Source organism: Triplophysa rosa, linkage group LG12 (assembly GCF_024868665.1).
Source record: "Triplophysa rosa linkage group LG12, Trosa_1v2, whole genome shotgun sequence".
NCBI lineage: Eukaryota > Metazoa > Chordata > Actinopteri > Cypriniformes > Nemacheilidae > Triplophysa > Triplophysa rosa.
This window is the reverse complement of record NC_079901.1, coordinates 22,801,745-22,823,036: the sequence shown is the minus strand read 5'-3', so window position 1 is coordinate 22,823,036 and position 21,292 is coordinate 22,801,745. Positions and strand designations below refer to the sequence as shown.

Sequence of the window (21,292 nt, the reverse complement as noted above, 5' to 3'; positions counted from 1 at the left end):
TACAAGTAAGTAGGTTGAAAAACAACAACAACAAAACGAATAAAAAACAAGGAGAAAGAAAAAAGTGAAACAACATCAACATAAAAATACAAGAATTATTCATTAAAAAAAAAAAAATTTGCACAGTGACTTTTTTAACAAAATCTATAAAAAAATAAGCACAGGTCTAAAGTTTTATGGGCTTTTTAAAAATTTTTTAAAAGCAATAAATGAAGGCTTTTGATGAGAAAATTTGCATCGATGGATGTGAAATTTAGCAAGTAAAAATAGAAGATTGACTATAAAACATTCGCTCTTTTTTGAATTACTTATGGCAAAGAAACCAAACAATATATCTTTAAACAATAGAGAAAAATTAAAAAGCAAATGATGATTAATACATTTACAAAAATCAATCATGTACAAGGACAATCCCAAAAGAGATGAAGTGCAGTCTCATTAGGAGCACCACAAAAAGAACAACCCAACAAGAACGTGATTCTTCTTCCTCACCAATAGTGGGAAAGCCCACTAGCGACCTAACCGCCAACCCCTGGTGAACGAGGCATTAGTTGAGCTCATATAGTATGTTTAGGTGTGGTTGTGTTTTACAGCTCCTGAAGATCCTCCACAAAACATAATGGTGAGAAACATCACCTCCAAATCTCTGTCTCTAACTTGGGAACCCCCGAAGATCATCACTGGACGTTTCAGTTACGTCATCCAACTCAACAGCTCGGCAGGTAACTAATTTCTCCGTCTTGACCATCCAACAGGTCCAGGATTAGTGCACTTTCCTCATCAGTCGTTATGATTGTCACTTAACCCAACCCACATGCCTTCTCACAAAACGCATACAGATCATGTATTGTGTGTATTTCAGGGTTTATAAGTGAGAACAGCACGTTCGATCTGATGTTTACTTACACCGGACTGACTCCTTACACACTGTACTACATCCATGTCATGGCCAAATCAGCCGGAGCCACAGGACCAGAAGCTGTGATCAACATTACTACGCTAGCAGAAGGTGAAATATAAGCAGACACATCAAATATAAAATACTGTTTGAGTAACTTTTCCTTTTTGAGTCACCGTTCCCTTCAGAAATATTTTGATTTAAAAAGGTGTTTGGGTCCTGCATCTCATGTCATGTTGGATCCCGACGTAACTCGGTTCAGTTGTGTAGTTTTATTTTTGAGATGTTCTCTTGTGTAATTGCTTTGGTTTTCCTGCTATATTTTCACGGATGATTAATCGCAATAATAGTCTGAAATAAAATAAAGTCTGTGTTTACATAATACAGTCTGTGTACTGTGCATATTAATTTTGTATGTATAAACACAAAAATAACACATACACGTATTCATATTGAGGAAATATTAAGATGTGTTTATTTATATTTATAATTTTTTTTATTATATACAAACGTTTATACATTTTTATATTTGATATTTTTCTGAAATACTGTATATGCATGTATGTGTATGTGTTCATAAATACAAAATTGACATGTACAGTACACAGACATTCATTATGTAAACGCAAACTCGCGATTAATCGTTTAGCATCCCTAGTTTCCAAACATTCTTTGTCATAACAGAATCCATTTAGTTGTGGCAGCACATCCAGCTTCTGGTCACATGACCTCCATCATGCTTGATGGTGTGGTGTTGCATTTTGGTGACATTAGGAATCTTTTCATCTCGAACACTGTTGACTTGTTGATAGTGTGGACGGTGAGAGGAGGATCTGTGCTGTGTCAAGTTAGCAGTGGATTGTTCTGATCTACTGTATGAAGACTAGTATCTTTCTGATGATAAAAAAGACATTTTTAGCCGCAGGTTTGCATGATATTTTGTCAAAATCTCTTGTGGTGCTCTGGATTGCAAACAATTCCATAACACCATCCAGTTACTCTTGGAAAGACGCACGGCTGTTGTTTGTCAATAATAGTGTTCATTGTGCTTCAATGAAGCCATAAAAACATAAACCTAGCTGTTTCTCCTAGACATCAGAGAAACTATACAAAGAGATTTTTATGCCTAGTGCTTCTAAGATTTTCTGCTGGCGATAAAATGAAACTCTTTTAGAAGAGATCTCAACAATGGATGAAATATGAATTACCAAGTTAACAAAAAAGGATGTGAGCTCTATGCTTTCCATAGCAACGTTCTCACTTAATGTCAACAGTGTCTGTTGTGTCGGCTTATTTCTCCCAACATGAATGATACAGTAGACATCATCTCTATAGGATCTTTCCCCAAAGAAGAGATCATAACATGGATGAAAAATCATTGTCCTGACATAAGACTTTGTGTGAAAATCAGCACAAATAAGTTTTATTTATATAAAGATGGAGCAGAAGGACATGACTCGTGATAACAGAGAAATCAATTGTTCATGAATACAACCTTATTGTAAAGTGTTACTGTTACTACTAATATTCTTATGCAAGATGTTAGACAGATGGAATTGTTATTCCTCAGAAGTCCATTCGTCCTTTGGTAAAGTACCCTGTAAAGTACACAGTAGTTGTCTTTATATACACAGTATAAGTCTCTTTATAACTGTACGTGTGTGTGTTTTTGTGTCAGCCCCGAGCGCTGTGTCTAATCTGACTGTGGAGGCCATCGACTCGACATCTGTGCGTCTGTCATGGAGAGCTCCGAGCCAACCAAACGGACTCATCACACACTACAGGATCCTAGTACGGCACTACAGTACACTTGTACAGGACATCACCCTGCGAAGATGGGTAAAAGACACACACGTACATCTACAGATTACACAAACACATCTCGTGCAACCTGTCAAAAATACTGTATTTTAAATTGAAAAGGATAGTTAAATACTAAAAATTCTGTCATCATTTACTCACCCTTTTGTCATTTCAAACCTGTATGACGTTCTTCCGCAGAACACAAAAGAAGATATTTTGAAAAATGTCGCTAACTGGACCCCATTGACTTGCTTTGGTTTTGTGTGCATACAACAGTCCAGTGCTGTTCGGTTACCAACTTTCTTCAAAATATCTTCTTTTGTGTTCTGTGGTTTGAAATGACAGGGTGAATAAACGATGACAGAATTTTCATTTTAGGGTGAACTCCACTTTAATAATATTAATGATTTGAAATGATCTGAAAAGTTATTTTACTATAGTAAAGAAATCACCATCAAAGCTGCAATCTATAACATTTTGGGCTCAATCAGTTATTGAGCAAGTACCTAAAATCATTGCTGAAAACCTTCTCCTTACCATTCACAACAATAAGCTTATAAAAATATTTTTAATATGAAGAAGAAAAGTAAAATGTGCACTTTTATTACTTTAATAAATATTTAAAAAATAATTTGTGGTTAGGTAGCCTTTATTTTATACTGTAGATACAAAATACATTTTTTTATATTTTTTATATATTTGACTAGCGTAGTCTGTGTTTGGTTTTGCTTTACTATTATATATCTCGACAGATGGACTCTCCACCGATACGTCGCAATGCAAGATCGCTTGACATCACCACGCCTAACATCTTCACTTTGACTCCACATGGAACCTCTCCTACTTCGGGCGTTCATTTAACCAGTACTGACCAAACAAACACTGAACTGACCTCTGACCTTCCTTTGACACCGAGCACCCCCCACACTCCCCCTCCTTGGCTTACGGTGACTCACGACAGAATAGATGCGTCTGCTGAGACTGAGACAGAGGCCGTAACCATGGACCTTCCGACTGAACTGTCACCTTTTATCTTTAGCACTGACCAGCCGCCATTGGTTAACTTAAGCCCCTACCAGCCTCGCCGCTTCACTAGGGCAGTGGCAACAGGCTTCACCGAGCAGCAGACAAACTTCCCAACACGAGTTGCAACAACCATCGGAATAGAGGGTAAATAACACCTCTCACTGACTCCGCCCGTTATGACATCACAAAAAATCAGTAGGGTGTTCCCTTATGACCTTCACTAGTATCTTTGTCTTCTTTTCCCATCGTCTTTGACGTTATAGCTTCAGATCAAGTTTCTACTGTTAGCTGATCCATTTTCAGAGCTTAAGATAGAAAAGTCACTTTCTGGTTGCGTCTGCTGTGTTTGATTGACAGTCCTGCCAGCCACTGAGGAGACTGTAGAGTTCTCATTTGATCAGATGGTGTATGTGATCAGAAGACTAAGTCCTTTCACGGAGTACAAATTTAGCGTGACGGCAAACAACATCATTGGAGAAGGACCTTCAACCCAAGTTACGGTGAAAACAGCTGAACAGGGTAAAAGACCATCAGATGTCCTTTAGCAAAAGAACCATGAGTACGTCAGCTATGTGCACTACGCTAACTCTACTGTTATTCTGCAGTGCCCAGCTCAGTTCAGGACGTGTCCTATCAGAACATTAGCTCCACCTCTGTTCGGGTCAGCTGGGATCCGCCGCTCAACCCGAACGGCAAGATAACCTATTACACCGTGTATGCGCAGAATCTCCATACCAACCAGGAGTTACGGGAGGTGACGAGCACCACCAGTGCAGTGCTCACAGGTAATACACCAATGAATGTGATTGGTTGTTTAAAAACAGAATGAAAAGATAAAAGTGACCCTAAACATGTACGAATTTTATTGAATTACCTAATAAAATAATGTATTTAGCAGAGTTTTGTTTTTTATGGTAATTTTATTCAAACAAAAAAATATAAAAGCTACTTAAAAATATTGATGTTTATTTTTTAGCAATTTTGTTATGTGCTTTTGTCATTTTTTATTTATTTGTTTATTTTTTATGTTGCTATATATTTTGATTTTAGCATTAGTTCGGTTTTTGTTTATTTTCAGTTAATAATTTTAGTGCCTCAGCTTAAACTTATTTCCGTTCTTCAATTTTCGCTTAGTTCAACATTTTCAAGTAATATTTATATTTAAAATGTATTTGATTTCAGTAAACAGAAATGTTTTAATAGTTTCAGATTTAATAAACTGTGATAAACTTTGCATCTGCAGACAAATGATGCTAAAGCCCGATCCTTCACTGTCTGAGCCATTTTAAAATGACTTTGTACTTTTATCCAGTATGATNTATAAGTTTATGAGATTCGTAAATTATTGCATTCCTTTTTTATTCACAATTTGTACAGTGTCCCAACTTTTTTGGAATCGGGTTTGTATTTAAAATGTATTTGATTTCAGTAAACAGAAATGTTTTAATAGTTTCAGATTTAGTAAACTATGATAAACTTTGCATCTGCAGACAAATGATGCTAAAGCCCGATCCTTCACTGTCTGAGCCATTTTAAAATGACTTTGAACTTTTATCCAGTATGATATTCAGTTTGGATCTATATACATTTACATGGTTTGTTCCGACTTGAACAAATACGAGTTTCCCAGGTGCACTTGAAGTTGAAGACAGCATCATTTTCCCTCAGGTTCACACAGGTGTAGTTTACATTACCTTAACTATGCGCTTCAAAGTGTCCACATGATAAACAGTGTATTTGAAATATATGCTCGTACGATTTAATTTCAAATAAATGGCACTTGGTTTGATATTGGCATGTCAATGACGCTCATACATTTGTAAGTGTGTATTTTTGGTGCAAATGGTGTGTGGCTCGACTGCATAAACGCTATGTCACATACAGGTTTGGAGAAGTACAGCAGTTATAAGTTGCGTGTGGCGGCATCCACAGCTGTGGGTGAAAGCCCTCAGGGCGAAGATGACTACATCTTTGTTGTGACACTGGAGGATGGTACGGAGTCTCTTTTAATATCTCATGTAGACATTCTTTCAGACTTGTTGGATCTTTCAGTACCTTCATACTGTATTTTTTTTACAGAGCCCGATTCGCCCCCGCGTGATCTGACCGTAGTGAGAACCACATCCTCCAACGTCACTCTCAGCTGGTCACCGCCGGAGAAACCCAACGGCATCATCCGACAGTACGAGGTCACGTACAGCAACGGAACGTACAGCGACACGGTCAACAGCACGTCAGCCGGCGTCACGCTACGATATCTGAAGCCATACACGTACTACAATGTGACGGTCCTTGCGTATACACAACACGGCCACGGAGAGCAGATATCTGATACTCTTCAGATGCTTTCAGGAGAGGACGGTGAGTCAGTGTGTTCATATTTCATTTAAAGTGCCATTTGAACTGCTTGATGAATGCAGAGGCCAATAAAACGGTGCACTTCAGGCATAGTGGTTAGTGTGCATGCTCCAGGTGTGTCATTTGGGAGAAACATGTCTAATTTAGTTAGTCAAATTGGTAACGTTTGTAATATTTTGACTGCACAGAACATTGACTTTTGCATGCAGTTCTGTGTCCTTATGTGTGTAGCAGTAAGTTTAATTTATTAAGTATACTTAAGTAAAGTTCAAGTATATTTTAAGTATACTTTTTGTAGTAAGTACACTACAATATGTACTAATAGTAAACTTGGACTATAAGTGTACGATTCCAGTACTACTACATTGGCCCACTTTTCTAGTTTATGAAAGTATACTTTAAGTGTAACAGTAGTCAAATTTGAGCACATAACTATTTTTTTGTTGGTACTGTAATTATACTATATATAAGTGAAGATAGTTTACTTGTTCAATACTAATGGAAGTACACTACACTAGGTATACTATATACTAGTTTAATACTGCAAGAATATTTTCTCTGAACTTAAAATATAATATTATTAATATTTACAATATAGTTGAATATTTAACATTGAACATGTATGTTTATAAGACAGTATGCAAAATAGGCATCTCAATCACGACACTAAACAAGCCTAGTACACTTAGAATACTTTATTATAATTTTGAGGACTGAATATCTTCATTAAAAGATTGAGGACAGACTGTCACTATAATAAGTATACTGTAGTTTTAAGTATATTTTTGTACATAAAAAGTCGACTGAGAGCATAGCCTACTTTTTTATATAAAACAAGTATGCTACTATTACACGTAAGTAGACTCATTTTTGTCGGGAAAAAAAAGTAATTATACAGGTAATGGATTGTATTTTATATAGTATTTACCTTTTTTTAATGAAAATCAATGAATTGCATGTTGTTTTACAAAGGCTGTTATACGGTAAAAGTGTGTATGTTTTTGAAAGTTAATAGTATTTGTACCAAACCAAAAGTAATTTACTAGTTTGTTCTGTCTGTGGCAGTGCCTGGCAGTCCACCTTCCGATCTGATCTATGAGAGCATCGGATCCAGCGAGGTAAACGTCTCATGGTCTCCGCCGCTCCTCGCAAACGGCATCATTCTGTTCTACAATGTGGATTACTGGAACGCCACACACGCTCTGAACAAAACCACACCCGTGCCCTTCGCTGTCCTGTCCCACCTGAGGAAGTACACGCGTTACCGGGTCAGCGTACAGGCCGCCACACGGGTCGGGATGGGCAACCACAGCAGTGAGATTCTGAACATCACGACACTGGAAGACAGTGAGTGTTTGTTTTTCTTTGAGAAAGGAGAAATATGCGTATAATTAACCTTTTCCTTTCTAGCGTCTTCTCTGGTGAATGTATGAGGGATGTGAAAGGATCGCTGCCTAATTCGCCTACATTTTTTTTAACCAAGTTTATTACCGTTTTATTTCTTCTCTCATAGGACAATTCAGACAGCATTCTGGGAGTTTTATGGGACGTTATGGACACGTTTTCTCACATTTAATCCTTTTTAGTGGTTTGATTTACAGATCTGTGTGCTGGACGTCCCCTCGCATTTATTCTCCCAAACTTCCTTCATGTCTGTACATAATGAAGTCTTTCTCCGCTGTGGCGTGTCCGTCACTTGTTTGGGGTCTGGTAACCTATCGTGGATGTTTTTCCTAAATGACAGTACCCGGTTCACCTCCAAAATTCCTAGTCGCCAGGAAATTGTCAGATACAGAAGTGGAGTTGTCCTGGAAAGCTCCGGACGAGGCCAACTCTGAGATCTTGTATTATGTAGTAAGAGTTTGGTGAGTTGTTTAAAAGTCTTATATTGAAAGTCTACTAATCGTATTTTGCTATTGAGGGATACAACTATGTTTGATAGGAATCTGAGCTCTGAGTTCGTGGCGAATGTGACTGAAACATCAGTGGTGGTCAGTGTTGATGGGCCGGGTCAGTATAACGCCTCGGTCAGCAGCTGGACTCGACTGGGAGATGGAGGACTGTTGATTTACATCACGTTCAGTACCGTAGAATCAGGTAAATGTGAATGGTAGGGGTATCACAATATTGACAATAACCACGAGTATTGATATGGTGGTAATACTTCCTGTATGATAATATCGTAATTATTATATGACCCTCCAACATAGAAGTTGTGATAATGCACCCATTTAACATGAAGAGCCACAACGGTTACAAACACTCTATTTGCTTCCTTACATGAAATACATGAATTTTTAAAAGCACAGTTTGTTGAAATATCTCCTCCTTGCGTTCTCACTGAGACTTGATCTTTTTCTTTGATGCAGCTCCATCGGACCCTCCACAGAATGTGTCATTTGTGCTCCTCACGACCTCTACAGTGCGTCTCAGTTGGTCTCCTCCGACCCAACCCAACGGCATCATCCAGCTCTACACCGTCTACTACACAGACAATAACACGCTCTTTACACAGGTCCACACATACATACAGTACAGTATATGTATACATCAAATCACATCTTGTATTTTGTAAAGACGTTTTTGCATCTTTGTCGAGCTGTGCATTTGACGACGTTCCTTATTAAAAGACCTGTTTTTTGTTGCCGATGATTTGTAATACAAATTCAATTAGTGAAGTTACACTGAAACTACTAGAAAAACACACATTTACCTTTAACGTAACGTGAAGGTTGTCTAGAAAGCATTTAATGCACATCATTAAAAGTGCTCTAGAAATAACATTAAATGAAAAATGGAAGAGATGTTGTTGTTGTTTTATGTACACAAAGTCAGAAAGACATGCACACACACTATATACAGTGTTGGGTGTAACTAATTACTAAGTAATTAGTTACTGTGATTAAATTACTTTCCCCTTGAAAATGTAAAGTAAGGGATTACTCTTATTTTTTCTGTAATTACAGTTACTTCTGATGTAATTAAACTAAATACTTTGTGTAATATACAGTATGTGTGTGCAATAGTGGAACTGACATCAAAATTCAAAGTCTAACTTTAAAATCTGTGCTTTAATGTATAATTCTCACATTTCTTTGGTCAGTTAATAATACGACTTTGTGTTGTTTTATATTATTTATTTGAATGAATTAAAAGAGCCGTTTCATGTCTATCCTTGAATCACTTAACTAATCAAGGTTGATATAGGATATAGAAAGTAATTAGTAACTAAATACTTTTTGGAGAGAGTCATTTGTACAGTAATCTAATTACACTATTGAATATGTAATTAGTAACTAGTAATGAATTACCTTTTCAGAGTAACTTGCCCCACACTGACGATATAATGCTAATGTAGTTGTTCACTAAATGATCAGGTTCTTCTCTCTCTTTGTCCTTTCATAGAGGGTCCCGGGTTCAGATCACGGCTGTGTGCTGTCTGATCTCATAGCAGGACAGACGTACAGTGTGTGGATGAGTTCCAGCACTTCTGCTGGTGATGGGGAAGTGTACAGCCCCCCTCTCAACTTCACTACACTAGAGGAGGGTCAGTGGCCTCATACGCTCGGGGCGGAATCACACCTCTGCATCACTTTTCCAACCGATTACTCTCAAAAAATCACACCGAAACACACAGCACAGATTCAGCACATCCTGTGAAAGGAGACCGCTTCCTTCCGACTGCAAACTGGGACCGTCGAGCCTCTATCAGGCGTGTGTTTGATCTCAAACCTCCAGACGATCTCAGCTTGAGTTTCCTCTCACAGGATTTGTTGAGAAATAGAAATAGAATAGTTTCTGGGAACTTCATATTTCAAACACTTGTATACTTGTGACTGAGATTAAATCATTCTGATGAAAGAAGGGATTCAAAGGTTGAAGCTGAAGTGTCGTTTCTCATCCCTAAACAGAATAGCACAAATAACAAATGATGATTCTTTTCAGGCAATTCTTTCTTGTCACTTTGGTCCGATAGCCCCGCCCCCAAACCCATGCCATTGGTTAATTCATGTCGCAAAAATATCAAACTTCAGCTCCGTATGTCAAGGTTTCATCTTCAGCTCAGTTTTTGTGTGATTTTGGTGAAAACGGGTGCAGAGGTGACCTTCTGAACCAAATGAAGGCTTTCTCCCCGGTGTGTCTGAGAAAAGTGTTTCGTTGAAAGCAACAATGATAGTAGCTGTTTTGTTTACGGTTGCGTGGGATTGATTTGGAGCCGTCCATCTTCACCAGCTCAGTTCAGTCCAAATCAGTGGACAAGATTCATGAAGGGTTTTAACATCTGGCTTGTTCTGTTTCTCCTTTCCTGTGTCTCTGATGTTGTACTTTGACTCTGAATTTTGCAGGTTGTGTTGGAGTTTGTTTAACATTTGATCATTTCTACAGATGTGTGTAATGTAGATCTGTTTGTGTGTATGTGTGCATATGTGTTTGTACTAAATATTATGTTTTCTATTAGCGATTTCGCTATAAGGTGCAAAACATGTTCTCTGCTGTTTCTTTACAGTATTGACTCTGCAGTGTTGTTTTATTGTTGTTTGAAGTATTTGTGAATTAAAATGATGCTGTGCACATCTAATGGGTAAATCTCATGAAGAAATGGCCCTGAAAACAAAGAAGAAATCATGTTTTGCACATGGAGCATGTTTGAAGACCATTAAGATTTGTCACATTGTGTCGTTTCTTACTAAATAATTGAGCTCATTATTGTGATGTGAAAAATCTCATTCTCATTACACAGTATTCATCCCAGACACAAATATATTTTTTATTTTTTCTAGGGCTGTCAAACGATTAATCGCGATTAATCGCATCCAGAATAAGATCGTATATACCTGTGTACTGTGCATAATAATTTTGTATTTATTAACACATACACATACATGCATACGTATATTTAAGAAAAATCTCAAAATTAATAAACATTTATATATAATTTCAATTATTGGTAAATATAAATAAATACATGTAAATATTTCCTAAATATGTATTCATGTGTATGTGTTTGTATTTATAGATACAAAATTAATATGCACAGTACACAGACATATATTATGTAAAGACAAACGTTTATTCTGGATGCGATTAATTGCGATTAATCGTTTGACAGCCCTCATTTTTTCACATTCTTTAGCATTAAAATAATGACACAGTGTGAATTGTCTTAAAATTGTCCTAAAAATATGCTTTTATTAAAAATCAAAATATCATTTCTCATGTTTTCTGACATTTCTTCTGAGATTTTCATCTCATCGTTCATTTTATGTCACAGCACACAAACGCATTGTGTCACAGTTTCTTACACTTCAGTTTGGGGAAGGAAAGATCCTTCTGCACTTCCCTTTTCTAAAGTGTAACTGTTGGCCACTCGTCAAATATATTCATGCTCTATCTCTTTCGCCTGCTGCAGTACCGAGCGGTCCGGTCCACAACCTCACAGCTAAAGTCTACAGCTCCACGGCCGTGGTGATCAGTTGGGATCCTCCTCTGGAGCCCAACGGTAAAGTGTTCTACCTGCTCAGTTTGGAAGAGGCGGGCACGACCCATCCCTCCATCAACCGGACGCTCAACGCCACCCTCTCCACCTCGACCACGGAAAACATCTACCTGTTCACCAAGCTCAGGAAGTACTTTCCATACGTCATCAAAGTTACCCCGGCGACCGGCGCGGGGGCAGCCGTAAATCACACCACGATGCTTCACCTGCGAACCAATGAAGATGGTATGCACGCAGCATATTCCTGCTTATTCTCCAGTGCAGGTCCACTGAAATGTTTGGGTTTGTGCGTCTTCTAGTTCCAGGTTCTCCTCCATTCCCAGGAGCTAGCAGAAATCTCTCTTGGGCTTCCATCTATGTGACGTGGTTTCCTCCAGCGGAGCCCAACGGAGAGATCATAGATTATGCCATCGCGCTACAGGGGTCTGGAGCCGTCCACAGAAACTTCACCCCTGAAACTCATGTAACGCTGACAGATCTCACTCCATTCACACCTTACAATCTCTCAGTCGCCGCGGTGACCCGGCAGGGCGTCGGGCCTGCCGTGATCATACCCCTGCATACTGATGAAGCAGGTTAGATGATCCGTGTTTGATTATACTTGAAATGATGAATATCCATACTTTAAAGTTTGATGTGTGATATGTTTTTAAACATTTTCAAAAATCATGTTTTTTATTGTGCATTCCGATTAATATCAATCAAACTGCAGTTGGTTTGTTTTGATTTACGGCATAATAACTGAACAAATACAGCTAACTAGCACAATAAAAACATGATAACATAATAAAAAACATGATTTTTGAAAGTTATCTAATTTTAGAACCAAACTCTTCATGTGTTGTTTGGAAATCTGAAAAAAAGTATAAATCTAAGGTAAGGTTGTGTATTGCAATAATTGAATGATTTTAATACTTTAAAAAGTTATGTATATGCACAAATTTGTGTGCATGCTTGTGCTTTGACGTGGAAGATGATCATCATTCAGAAAGATAGTGAAATGTGTATGAGGTTATCATTTTCAAGTTTAAATGAAGAGTTTGGTTCCAAAATGAGATAATAAATTCTAAAATCATGTTTTATATAATGTTTTCTTGTGTTAGTTAGCTGTATTTTTTGAGTTATTGTGCCTTAAATCAAAACAAACCAACTCCAGTTTGATTGATATTAATTGGAATGCACAATAAAAAAGAGAGTTTTCTCATTTTGGAACCAAACTCTTCAAATATATTTGAACATAGTTCAAACCTTATTCATTCATGTAGTGTATATCGCATTGTTGTCAAGTTTCCACATATTGCATTTTTCTTTAACATTGTGCATCCCTAAAGTATATGATTTGATGTTTTGGCTTGTGATATTTATGCAATAAAAAAATGATTGAATATCTTAACTTTAAAACCAATTTCAAGCCAAACTATACAAGACATCATGTGTTTGCTTTAACATTGCATTTAGCATTTATGAATCTGTCAGACAGTTTTATTCAAAGTGACTTACAGTGCATTCATGATATACTTTTGTTTTTGACCAGTATGAGTGTTCTCTGGGATTGAACCCTCTACGGATTGAGCTACATGTTTAATGTCTCTTGTGTCTGCGTGTTCAGGACCGATGTCACCGCCACGCAATCTGAGTATATTCAACCACACTTCAGACTCCGTTTGGCTTCAGTGGGAACCCAGTCTGGAACCCAACGGAATCGTGCAGCATTACGGCTTCAGAATACTGGAACTGAACACGTACACCATCAGACATCAGGTGCACACCTGTGTTCATGTTTATTTGTGAGCCTGGACCACAAAACCTTCTTAAGTAGCACTATTTGGGTTTCTTTTATGCCCAAAATCATTTGAATATTAAGTAAAACAATCATGTTCCATGAAGACGTTTTGTAAATTTCCTACCGTAATTATATAAAACTTTATTTTTGTGAGTGGATGCAGCAAAATCGCGAACAAAAATGGCCGGAAACACACCTACAAACATGGCTCGCTGCTGCCCGCTCTTTGGGAATTACCCACTCAAGTTTGGTCTCTATGTAAAGCTTAGGATTTCTGCTTTCAGGTTCATTCCATGACGTCATTACAGCGGTAAGCCAATAGAGAGCGTTAAAACAAGCAAAACAGCCTGCAACCTAGCCTCTGATGGGACCATTTTCTCAATATTCTGATTTTTTGCACCCTCAGATTCTTGTATCTCGGCCAAATATTGTCCTATCCTAACAAACCATACATCAATGGAAAGCTTATTTATTCCGATGATCTAGAATTTAAAAAAGAATTGACCCTTATGACTGGTTTTGTGGTCCCGAGTCACATATGTGAAAAATGAAAAAGGTTTATATTAAATTCACATACCCATGTTATCTCCAGAACTCATCAGATGCATCCACACACGCAGAACTGAGAGGCTTCAGACCTCATAACTCGTACGAGATCAGCGTCAGCACACAAACCAGAGCTGGAAACGGAGAGCAGTACAGCTTACCTGTCATATTCACCACCAATGAGTCAGGTAACGCACAAAAGCATACAATCGATCGATGTTTGGGGTTTGAAAGTGGAACTTGAATCTTCACATCACAAACCACACCCATATTCTGAATGTTACAGTGTCGGATGCAGTTGGGAATCTGACGTGCTCCGGTTTGGATTGGAATTCGGTGTATATGGAATGGGAGCCTCCGGTTCATCCAAACGGAGAGATTCTGCATTACCTCATCCGCTCTGGAGATCGGGAGGAGGAGGCTCATCCCCTCACGCTCACATACACAGTGGTCCACACCTTCAACGGTCTGTCACCTGATGCCTTCTACATCATCAGCGTGGCGGCGGTTAATTCAGCCGGAGCGGGAGAGGAGGCAAACTGCACGGCACACACTCCATCGGAGTCAGGTACAGTGTCCTGACGGTGTCATTCAAATAAACAATCCAGAAGACCCGCAGCCGTGACGTCGCGTTTGAGCTTTATGATGCTTATATGGAAATGAGAGTTGCATTGTTTACTCTTTGAATTTTGCTTCATCTCGACTTTTTTATAAATGTGATAAAAAGTCCAAAAGAAAGAGTAAGTGAATATGCACAGCTAACTTTACATCAAAACCAAACAACTCAAAACCAAAAAAACTTTACATCAAAACCAAACAAAATGATGAAAATGATACTTCCATTAAATAATAATCACAATGCGAAACGTGAGTAGAAACACACTACTAACTTTATAAAACATTTATTTCTTGTTATTTTCGTTTATTTTGTTTTATTTTGGGACATTGTATACATCTTAACAACATAAACAAACGTTACTGCGAATACGCACTTTTGTTACCCCAACTGAACTTCCGGTACACATTCACAAACAATAGAGTGCCTGTAGATTATTTCTGATAACAATCAAAAGAAACCGAGAAGAACCGTTACTTGGCTAAACTTGTCTCTCCAATATTTTGAATTTAGACTGCGATACCAAGCTCAACCGCTAGATGTCAATGTACCGTTTGGTTTGTTTAAATGCGACCGAACTACAGGACCCATTCAACAAATTAAATGAACATACAACAAAATTCAACAAATCGTTTATTTAATTCAATTATATCAATGAAGATTTCCATAAATGAAATAAAATGTAAATGGTTATGTTATTAGACACTAGCCAAACACAAACTGGGGGTCAGCGCCGATGAAACGGTCTATAACACAAATTCACTTTTTGTATAAGGTCATTGTCTGATATATCTTCTTCTGTCTGCCTGAAGTCAAATAAGTAATAAATGAAGTGACGTCGTCTCTCTTGCAGTTCCTGGTCCCCCCCAGTCCCCGACAGTAACGGAGGTCTCCTCTGACAGCGCGTCTCTAATCTGGCAGCGTCCGGCCCGCGTGCCCGGTCTGTTACAGGGTTACAGCGTTGAGATTCAGAGCTTGGCTAGAAACTGTGAGATGAAGGAAGATACGGAGTCGTGTGTGCAGAGTGAGGTCATGGAGTGGGTGGACGGAGAAACCAACGGAGTCACGCTCTCATCTCTACTTAAATACCGAGAATACCGCATCCGAGTGCTGGCGTTCACCAGAGCCGGGCCGGGAGAACCTTCGGGGTGGATCCACACGCAGACGCTCGCTGGAAGTACGTGTGTACATGCGTGCCAATCCACCCAAAACTCAAGCTGGGCTTTTTCTCACTTGATCTGTTTTGTCTCAGATCCCGATGCTCCACCTGGTCCCGTCTCAGTGGTTCCGTCTGCCACCGGGTTAAAGGTGGAGTGGGAGGAGCCCTCAGTCATCTCAGGGCCCACATCATACCTTATCGACATCGTTGCTGTGAGTTCACAAACAAGAAAACATCAACCGGATTCCTTTGTTTCATCCTCTGACTGTTTTTTCTTCGTTCTCTTGCAGCTGGATGGTTCTGGAGCTAACGTTAGTTTGGTACGATATTCAGAGGAGATCCGGGCGGTGGTTGTGGGAGACCTGACGGCATTTACTTTGTACTCTGTGACTGTCACCGCCTTCACGGGGAGTGTTTTCAGCGCACGCGGGGATGGCAAAGCATCTGAGCCCGTCCTCATCAGAACCCTGGAGGACGGTGAGGAAACCTCCACATGCTTGTGGTTGATGTTCGTTAAACAAATCTTTTGCAAGCAACGTGTGTCTCATGGTATTTGTGTTCTCCCAGAGCCCAAAGATCCACCTAAAAATGTGACCTTGACTGTAAATCCGGAGGAGGTGACACGCGTCTACCTGACGTTCTCTCCGCCCGATGAGCCCAACGGAAACATCAGCGCGTACCACGCTGCCGTCTACCGCAACGGACAGCTAGTTTTCAGCATCAACAGCCTGCCGTTGGTCAGCAACCCTAACAACACCATGACGGCTGTCGTTGAAGGACTGAAGGGTGGATTCAATTACAGCATACGGGTATTCACTTCCGCAGACTGATTTCAGACCAGTTTTCAAATGAATACGGAGCACTCGGTCGTGAAGTTGTGTTGTGTCAGTTTTTGGACTTGGTCACACCGTGCTAAAATAGTAACTTGTTTGTGATCGTTGCAGATAGCGGCAGTGAATGGAGCAGGTTTAGGACCAAGTTCCGAAGTTCAGGTCACCACTGGTGTAAAAGGTATGAGAAATCTGATTTGAGATCCGATGATTTGTTTTCTGAAGCGACTGTCGTTGTGAGATTCTGATGGGTTTATATGCATATAACACTACCTCTACTTACTAAATTATCCATTTGCACAAGTGTACATACAATATGTTTATTCTACTATATACTACCCTGTACAATGTATCTTATATGTTATTATCCCCCATTTTCTGTAAAATAGTCTTTATTTTATATATGCACAATTTAGAATCTTTTAGACTGTAAATCGAATTATATTGTATTGTCATTGTGTTGAATGTCTGTACTAGAAGCTTCCAACACCAAAGAAAATTCCTTGTGTGTGCAAGCACACTTGGCAATAAAGCTCTTCTGATTCTGATTCTGATTTATTTAGCTCCGCCCAAGCCGACGAGGAGGCCACGGGTCGCTGTGAACAACGCAGGTCTTGTCATCACAACCTCCAACACCATCACCATTGAGATGCCCGAATGCTTCTTCACCGATGACCACGGACCCATCCAGAGAGTCCAGGTCATTGTTTCTGAGCCGGCAGGTATGCAAATGACATTTCACGTTATGTCCGATAAAGACAAATAGAGCTTATTGGTGTCATCTTGATGCAGTGATGGACTACGGCAATCTGTCCAACTGGAAGAGTGTCTTCCTCCAGCCCACCGCGCCGTACCTGACCGATGAGGGATTCGTGAATCCGGCATGCTCTGATAGATCCAAACGCACGACCGCACATGCAAACACATACGTGATGGGAGCGGACGAGGGCTGTTTGTCTGAAGATGCTCGTATGCTGTGTAACGGACCTCTTAAACCCAAAACATATTATGTGTAAGACACATGCAGCGCACACACTCATTTTGTGTTGTTTATTTCAAAAAATGTACTCCAGCAAGTGCGAATCATGTTAAATGTTCATGATTGTGCTGTAGATTCAAATTCCGGGCGACAAATATCCGTGGGCAGTACACCGATTCTGAATATTCAGAAAGGGTCAGAACTGCAGGTATGGACGTATGTTTGGTGACTGCTGTGGCTTGCTCTTTTTCTCTCTTGATCTGTCCGTCTCTTAATATATATATATATATATATATATATATGTATATTTCCATGTAAGTGTATTTATTGGCCTGACAAAAACTGCTTAATTCAATTGTTATTATATAGCGCTTTTCACAATGTGCATCGTTCCAAAGCAGGAAGAAAGTTACTTTGAACCAATTTTTGTACGCAACAACTTTTTAATGTAAAATAGAGCAAATACTTGATGAAGAAGTAGCGCACAAATCAATATAATCAAACGAAAAGATGACAAACACCGTTTCTTTCAGATGACCGGCTGCTGACTCGTGATGAGCAGATCATTCTGGGAGTTGTGCTCTCTGTGTTTTTGGTTTTGTTTCTGATTGTGATTATATACTGCTCTGTGAGGTACGTGATGTGGCTTCGATAAATATACTCAGCCACCGTGAGATTGATCCTCCTTTAGCAACAAGACTCTCTAACCCCTCCAATCCCAGAATCCACCGGAGGCAGAAGGAAGGCGGGACGTACTCTCCACGTGAGGCTGAGATCTTCGAGACCAAGTTCAAGCTGGATCAGCTCATCTCTGTGGCCGACATGGAGTTTAAAGACGAGAAGATTAACCGGTACAACCTGTGACATCACACACACACTTAACTGTTTTCTGTGTACACGATTCCTCACTCACTCACTTTCTCATCCACTCACACATTCACTAATTAATTCACATTTATTTAATCAGTCTTCCATGTATTTTTAACATTCATTTATTCATTTTCTCACTTGATTTCACTAATTCACTCACTCACTGCCGTGTGTTCTCAGGTACTCCTCTTTCTTCTTTAGAAGAAAGGATATTTTTGTCATCCAGTAAGTAAACCGTGTGATGTTAGTGTGTCCCTGATGCATGACAATATTTCACATAGAGTCACTGTCGCGTGTGTGTGTGTGTGCGTGCGTGCGCTGTTAGTAGCTGGTGTTGTGTCGGTAATTCACGATTGTGTTGTAATGTTATTGGACATCTACATTATGTACACGGCGGTAACACACCACTTTTCTCTTTAATAGTGTCGCTGTGTAGTTGTTGCTTTGTGTGGTTTTGCTTGAAGAAACATACTGTACTTGTCGGCTGATGTGTGTTTCTTAAATTAGATCAATGGTTCTCAAACTGGGGGCCCCAATATGGATCCAAGGGGGGGCACAGATTTTGTGGCATTATATGAAATATAGAAATGTTTCATAAATGATGTGCATTCATATAAAACGTTAGAAAAATTGGACCACCAACCAAAAGTTTTGATGTTCCAGCGTTGCATAACAGAATTTTTTTTGGTTTAATTAAAATTCTAGGTTTGAGATTGTAAGTATTTATATGGGGGGGCCTATAACAAAAAGTTTGAGAATCATGTTGGAATAAGATTCAGGTCTTGCGGAAAAGTAGCATGATGTTTCGGTTCATTGTTCGTAGCTCTAAACCAAATTTCTTCTGTGTATTGTTACAGGCTGCTGAGTTACAGGAAATCTCTCAAGTGAGTGAGAAGGACGCTTGTTGCTTCCTTTATTTATATGATTGTTAATATTTCAGTCCTTAAGACACCAGCATCCGTTTGTTTATCGGAAAAGAAAATCTGCTCTGTTTGTTTATGGTTTTGTGGGTATTTTTATGCACATTTACAGGCCAATCAGTAAGAAATCATTTCTTCAGCATGTGGAGAATCTTTGTGCCAATGACAACGCCAAGTTTCAGGAGGAGTTTGCTGTAAGCTTCAGTGTTTGTTTGTTGTTTTTGTTTGTGGGTGAGAGAGAGAGAGAAGTGTAAAATGAGTTTCAGTGACGCTTGATTTCAAATGGACGGGCAGAGTTGTGTGTTCAAGACAGCATGATGGATGGATTTCTTCCTGGTGTCTTCTATAAAAGACCATTTTCTGTTGTGTGTTACAGGAATTGCCAAAGTTTCTTCAGGATTTGGCCACATCAGATGCTGACCTGCCCTGGAATCGCTCCAAAAATCGCTTCACTAACATAAAGCCCTGTACGACAGATTCCGGCCTCATTTACCTCATTTATCAAATTTTGGCATCGTTTACTTAGCTTCAGTCCGAACCAGCAAGACCGTTCGCAAAAAAACATGACGTCAAAAATCCTGATTCATGTATGCTGTCACCATCCTTTGGTCACAGTATTCAGATATTCCTCAAAATCTTATGTCATGTGCACGGAAATACATTTCAATTTACATTTAGCAGACGCTTTTATCCAAAGCGACTGACAAATGAGGTAGAGCAATTGGAACAACGTGAGGACAACAAAAAGCATAAGCGCAGTAAAACTGGTCTCATATAGCCTACCTCAGTCTACAAAGCGAAATTGTTTTTTTTAAATAAAAACGTTATGTGGGTTTAGACTGTAAATGACAAAATGTACACTGTTGGTTGAAGTAACATTGCTTTTAACACTTTTTTTCTTTCTCATGTTTGTTTCAGACAACAATAACAGAGTGAAGTTACTGTCTGAACCGGGAATGCCGGGATCTGACTTCATCAATGCCAGTTTTGTGTCTGTAAGAGCAGTGGAAAAGCACGCACACATCCCGGTCTGGGATCTTTATACGGCAGCTGAACGCTCATCTGATATTTGTGTTCTTCTCTCAGGGTTATCTGTGTCCCAATGAGTTCATAGCCACGCAGGGTCCTCTGCCCAGTACAGTCGCAGACTTCTGGAGGATGATTTGGGAGACGGGGACCAAAACCATCGTCATGCTCACACAGTGCTTCGAGAAGGGCCGGGTATGTTTGGACTGTAGGGTTTTTTAGGTAGTTATTTCAAAAGAGATTTATGTCCCGGGGCTTTAGTTTTCGGTATTAAAAACGTAGTAATAAAATCGCTCAAATAAATGCAATTAGAACTAAATGAGACGTAAAGAGTTCGGAGGTGTAAAATGAATTGAAGAGGTAAAATAATCTGGATTTGAGTAAATGTGATGAGAAATGTTCATATTGGGATCTTCAAAAATATGCTGACTTGACAAATCTGAGCTCAGTTTGACACATTGTTGTCATCTCTTCTGAAACTCTAATGACAGAGACATTTGTGAGGTTTCTGACTCTTTTTCTGGTTCGGGAGAAATGTTTGAGACTCAGAAGACTAACTGTAAACAAAGGTTTCTGTTTGCGCTCCGTTTCATCTCATTGGTTTCCAGGAGAAACTGAGATATTAAAGATATAAACTTTACCTTTAATAATTTCCCAAAACAAGAACAGTTCGTTCACTTTCAAAATCAGTTGGAAAAACATAAATGCAACTAAACTGGAAAATATTGTGATTGGACATTTCAGATTCGCTGTCATCAGTATTGGCCGGAGGACAATAAACCCGTCACTGTGTTTGCTGACATCGTAATCACTAAACTCACAGAGGACGTGCGACCTGATTGGACGGTTCGATCGCTGAGAGTGGAGAGGGTAACAATTGAATAAATATAACTAGCCTGACATTATAATGTCATTGTTTAGTTTGATTGCAAAACTGTGTGTACTGTACTAATGCTAACAAAGACAAATGAGCGACTGATT

General features: G+C 39.2%; 1 protein-coding gene across 1 annotated transcript in view; it reads left to right on the top strand.

The window, feature by feature from the left end:
* The window catches only part of ptprq (protein tyrosine phosphatase receptor type Q), a 40,078-nt gene that overhangs the window by 16,393 nt on the left and 2,393 nt on the right, over positions 1–21,292 (top strand). Inside the window, exons 22-56 of the mRNA XM_057347656.1 lie at positions 594–722; positions 863–1,009; positions 2,577–2,737; positions 3,454–3,871; positions 4,085–4,246; positions 4,333–4,512; positions 5,612–5,719; positions 5,807–6,088; positions 7,151–7,432; positions 7,830–7,950; positions 8,028–8,132; positions 8,453–8,600; positions 9,491–9,741; positions 10,432–10,442; positions 11,358–11,807; positions 11,882–12,157; positions 13,192–13,343; positions 13,958–14,099; positions 14,198–14,479; positions 15,381–15,898; positions 15,977–16,163; positions 16,254–16,495; positions 16,631–16,697; positions 17,080–17,238; positions 17,309–17,528; positions 17,630–17,703; positions 18,029–18,128; positions 18,218–18,346; positions 18,546–18,590; positions 19,223–19,249; positions 19,398–19,479; positions 19,662–19,752; positions 20,204–20,280; positions 20,372–20,506; positions 21,056–21,181. Coding sequence (XP_057203639.1) covers positions 594–722; positions 863–1,009; positions 2,577–2,737; positions 3,454–3,871; positions 4,085–4,246; positions 4,333–4,512; positions 5,612–5,719; positions 5,807–6,088; positions 7,151–7,432; positions 7,830–7,950; positions 8,028–8,132; positions 8,453–8,600; positions 9,491–9,741; positions 10,432–10,442; positions 11,358–11,807; positions 11,882–12,157; positions 13,192–13,343; positions 13,958–14,099; positions 14,198–14,479; positions 15,381–15,898; positions 15,977–16,163; positions 16,254–16,495; positions 16,631–16,697; positions 17,080–17,238; positions 17,309–17,528; positions 17,630–17,703; positions 18,029–18,128; positions 18,218–18,346; positions 18,546–18,590; positions 19,223–19,249; positions 19,398–19,479; positions 19,662–19,752; positions 20,204–20,280; positions 20,372–20,506; positions 21,056–21,181 — 6,086 coding nt within the window. The remainder of the gene's footprint in view (positions 1–593; positions 723–862; positions 1,010–2,576; positions 2,738–3,453; positions 3,872–4,084; positions 4,247–4,332; positions 4,513–5,611; positions 5,720–5,806; positions 6,089–7,150; positions 7,433–7,829; positions 7,951–8,027; positions 8,133–8,452; positions 8,601–9,490; positions 9,742–10,431; positions 10,443–11,357; positions 11,808–11,881; positions 12,158–13,191; positions 13,344–13,957; positions 14,100–14,197; positions 14,480–15,380; positions 15,899–15,976; positions 16,164–16,253; positions 16,496–16,630; positions 16,698–17,079; positions 17,239–17,308; positions 17,529–17,629; positions 17,704–18,028; positions 18,129–18,217; positions 18,347–18,545; positions 18,591–19,222; positions 19,250–19,397; positions 19,480–19,661; positions 19,753–20,203; positions 20,281–20,371; positions 20,507–21,055; positions 21,182–21,292) is intronic.